The 4,629-nt window shown below is 38.5% G+C and overlaps 1 protein-coding gene across 1 annotated transcript; it reads right to left on the bottom strand.

Annotated features, from left to right (window-relative positions):
* Positions 1-378: 378 nt before the first annotated feature.
* On the bottom strand, positions 379-3,673 carry LOC113309784 (probable pectate lyase 12). Its single transcript, XM_026558296.1, has 4 exons — positions 3,140-3,673; positions 2,128-3,058; positions 1,825-2,024; positions 379-679 (listed from the first exon to the last, which is right to left on the bottom strand). Exons 1-4 carry the CDS (start codon positions 3,280-3,282, stop codon positions 442-444), a joined length of 1,512 nt encoding a protein of 503 aa, XP_026414081.1. The 5' UTR covers positions 3,283-3,673; the 3' UTR covers positions 379-441.
* Positions 3,674-4,629: the final 956 nt, after the last annotated feature.

The following is a 4,629-nucleotide window of genomic DNA, read 5'->3' on the forward strand; positions in this document are numbered from 1 at the left end:
GCAAAAACAAACCCATGTTCTCTCTATACCAGATCATACAAAGAGTTAACCATCTTCCTAGACATTAACATAAGGCTGGAAAGAGATCTTGATGACAGAAAATTGAGAAAAAGATATGAAAGAGGCCCTCTTTGACACTGACAGCGGATCTAATCCAGCTCAACCACACATCCATCTACTACTATTACCGGCTCCTCTCAACGGCTATAGTTGGAGAGTACCAAAACGAACCCTAAAAAATGTTTCTCTAATTGCAGTTTGGGCCCACTGCATGTGTATGTACATGATTTCCAAAAGGTCAATAATAGTATATGCTCAATGATTCTAAAACTATCATGCTTAGACAAAAGGATTAAATTTGTTTAACCCTCAGAGACAAAGAAAAACTTGATATGATCTACTCTCCTTTTTCTTTTGGATTTTTGTTTCAATAATATACTGCTATAGTTGTACTAGTAACCAAAAACCAAGTCGCCTAGTGGTAGACAAAATTATCAAAAGGAAAGAAGACATTATTATCATTAAAACCGTCATTAGCGGAGGAGATGAAGAGGGAGCTGCGCCAATTCCAGCTCCAAAGATCATCCCGAAGAATCCACTTGCTCCATTGTTCCCACCGCCACCGCCGCCACCATAATATCCGCCCCCACCATCACTAGGTCCACTATCCCCATTCTCTCTATTTACACACACAAGACAGATTTATAGATTAATAATAAATTAAAGTATCCAGCGTTTTCAAAAGTAGAACTACACACTCTATCCATACGCATAGCTATGATTGTCTATTGTCAAAAGTAAAATGATCATCAGAAACTTTTATAATTAGCATCTTAAAATAACTAAAGATCTTAAACTCCTAGGAGGTGAAGCTATCCAGCTTTATGCAATTGCGCTCCAAAACTCCACTCAGAGTGTGCTAAGTTCTCCTTTTATACAGTGCCATAATCTTGTGACACAATTACAGGAAAATGATTCCTATCACCAAGATGGTTACACTTTACACTATCCAAGTGAGATCATAAACATGCAGAGAAGTGAAAGTAGTGGGTCTCACTGTGGTGGCTATATTTTCCCGGTCATTTTTCAGGTAACCTATCATTTCAAACAAAACAGTAAAAAGTCCTATACAGCTCTGACTATTCAGACCTGTATATATCCAGTGGTTGTAGGACAATGATGTGGATTTAAGAGCTGTCCCCACCATTCTATTTGCTGGAACGCAGCTTGCAAGAGAATAAAGCAACTCACATTCCCATACCCAAAAAAAAAACTTCTTCTTTTCCCATAACACCCCCACCACCATCCAAACAAGAAACTACAGCCTCAACCGCGTATGGGGTTTGCCAACAAAATATCTACTGTATATTTTAATGGGGATGAAATTATAAATCGAGGGAGTTTTGTTGGAACTTGGAAGTGTAATCGAGGACTGAGGTTATCCAGATTCCAGATTACAGTTTTGAACAGACATAAACATTATAGGGTGTGAGCCCCATTGGAAACTATAAAGACCAGGTCAAATCCTAGTGGGGACAGATTCTCAAGACAAAGCAGGCACCGTTTTGCTTCCTCACAATAAAATAAGAGAAGTAATATCTAGCATAAATAAACTACTGATAATGTTTTCTTTATAATCGTCCATCCAAACATATTTTTTATGTATATCACCAACCGTTAGATTGCATTTCCGGCGCTGCACGTTGTAGTCTTTGTATTCTAAAATACTGAGTTCATTGCCACTACGCATGCAGTGTGTTTAGAATCTGAGAAGCAGATGAGGTAGTGGTTGAAACAGAAATGAAGATGATTAGAGAAGAATACCTGTTGCCACCAAGTACGCCTGCATTCATGGTTAATTGTTCTATGAGAGCAGATGATTTAGGTTCAACACTTGATGCTTTTGCATAACTGCGGCCAGCTCCACCTCCTGATGGTATAAAGAATGCCCCATTCACCATTATATCTCCTTCCGATCTCCAATCCCAGTCTGCCCATTCCCCTGTATCCACCCTCTTAGTCACCTAAGTTAACAATTTTTCAACGTGCAAATTTAGCCGACCTTATGGGCAGGGAAACAATAACAACTTGAATGATATGGAATGACATAACATAATAATGTAGTACCTCTTTTGCATTAGGATTAGCAGGAGCAATGTAACGATTCCCCTGACTATTGATTGTCGGATTGGCGCTACCGCCAATGGCATACATTTCCCATTGCGTAAAATCATTATTAACAACATGAATGTAACCACGTCTACATCGAGGCATTCGTTGAACTAAATCTTCACCGAAATGATTAAAAGCTATAGTTACTTGCATTCCTGAATCAGGCATATAATCATCTTGATGACCTAGTAACATAACTTCATTATGATGTGAGAAATAGTTGTTCGAAATTGTAATCCCAGTCGAGCCCATTATAGCATCAATCAAACCATCTTTGCAGTAAGACAATGAACAATGATCAATCCAAATTTTCCTAGCTCCAAATATAGATATACCATCCCCATCAGATTTAGTTCTTCGACCGTAATGATCCGGACTGGAACGTACATTACCAGGGGATGAAGGATAACAATGGTGAATATGAATGTTATGAATGATAATATTACTAACATACTGCAATGTAATACAACCAGCACCAACAATGTGTACATTTGCACCGCGGCCATCCAGTGTTTTGAAACTGTTGATTATAAGCTCATCTTTAAGTTTAATTTGCATAGGACCTGAGAAGATAATCCAGAGTGGTTCTGTCTGGATAACTCCATATCTTAGTGTACCTGGTTTAGGGTTAATAAGATCACTATCTGATGAATCTGTAACTATATAGATCTGACCTCCTTTTCCACCTAATGAATCTTTACCAAACCCTAGACCACAATCTGCTAATCTCTGCCTATTTGCTTGCCAGTTTGTATCACATCTCCAACAATCATCAATTGGGTTACCTGTCAAACATGATGAAGACGAGGACGAGGATGATGATGATGACTGACCCTTGTCATAAACCCCCAACATTTGCCTCCTATGAACTGACACATTAACTTTCCTGCAAAACATAGTGAAAACCCAGATTAGAAAACGTGAAACTGGGGGGAAAAATGAAAACCCAAGAAAATAATTCTTTTACCTTTGAAGTTCTTGAACAACTGATTCAGGGTAAGGATGTTGATGAGGAAGTGAAAGATTGAAGCGGGTAGAACCTAGAGTGTGGGTAAATAGAGTAAGGAGAAGTGAAGTACAGAGAATGTAGTTGCTAGTGATGAACAACATGGTGAAGGGGTTTTGAGTTAATGTGAGTTGTGAAGTTGTGATTTGTAGTAGTACTGGAAGTAGTAGTGTTCTACTTCACTCTATAAACCCCTGAGCTTAGCAGTATTCTTGGATGGGTGTAATTAATAAGAAGGTTAACATGTTGCATTTAACAAAGAAATAATAATAATGTGTTACTTTTTGGTTGGGGCTTTTGGTTATTCCAAGGAGAAGAAAGATAAAAGACTATGGATGTTTGATAATTATGGAGACAAACACAGAGATGAGAGTGGAGATTTGGAGAAGACGAAGAAGAAGAAGAGTTTTCTTTTTCTCTCTTTCTGTCTCTCTCTCTTCTCTGTTACTGAAACTAGCTAATTTAGCTGTAAATACGTCCTTAAATTTTGCTAGACAAAAGTAACAAGGTGAGTACAAAAGGTCAAGAAAAACAAGTAAAGAAAACAAGTGGGGGAATCCTAGAGCCTAATTTATGGCTCTTCCCAATCAATTCCTAAATCACTTTTCACTTTTACTTAGGCTTGGGAAAGAGCTTGGCCCTGGTGATAATTCTCTGTTTTCATCGTAGAAAGACAATGGTCAGCAGTAAGAGCAGGTTTCATGGTGGAACATTCCATCTCCATCTTCCGCGCCACCTCAATATTTGGAATTGTGGATGGAAGTGCAAGTGTAGTGGTGGAACCAATGTAGTCAATATCGGCGGTATCGGCCGATATATCGGGGATATTTCGGATATCGGCCCAGAACGATACGATAAGAAGGATATCGGGGATACGATATTCGCCCGATAATATCGGCCGTATCGTTCGAATATCTGCCGTTTCGGTCAAATATCGGCCGTATCGGTCAATACGAAATTTTCCTACATTTCCCGATATGAGACGATATTGGTCGTTTTCTATAAAGTTTAAGGGTAATTTTGGTGAAGAAAGTCTTCCAGGTGGTAGTAGAGGTGCATGTAGCTCTCGAAGCAAGTTACTAAAGTTACTCTTTTGTATTTTTGATAAAATTGATGTTATCTATTATATCTTATCCGAAAATGTGTGGAGAAAATGTTTAATATAAAATTATAGTCTCTAAATCTAGAACCGATATTATACCCATATTTCAACGATAATATCCCCGATATAAAATCGTACCAGTGTATCGGTCCCGGCCGGGATGAACCGATATCCGATATTAACTACATTGGGTGGAACAACAAAAATACTAATCTTCTAGTGCGTTATTCTGAATAGCGTTTTACGCTAATTTGATTAACGCTCATATGGATTCCACGGGACCTTCCACGAAACCATGAAACACTGCTTGGATTTTTCATGGAAAACACCAATTTGGAAGCCACTAGAC

Source organism: Papaver somniferum, chromosome 9 (assembly GCF_003573695.1).
Source record: "Papaver somniferum cultivar HN1 chromosome 9, ASM357369v1, whole genome shotgun sequence".
NCBI lineage: Eukaryota > Viridiplantae > Streptophyta > Magnoliopsida > Ranunculales > Papaveraceae > Papaver > Papaver somniferum.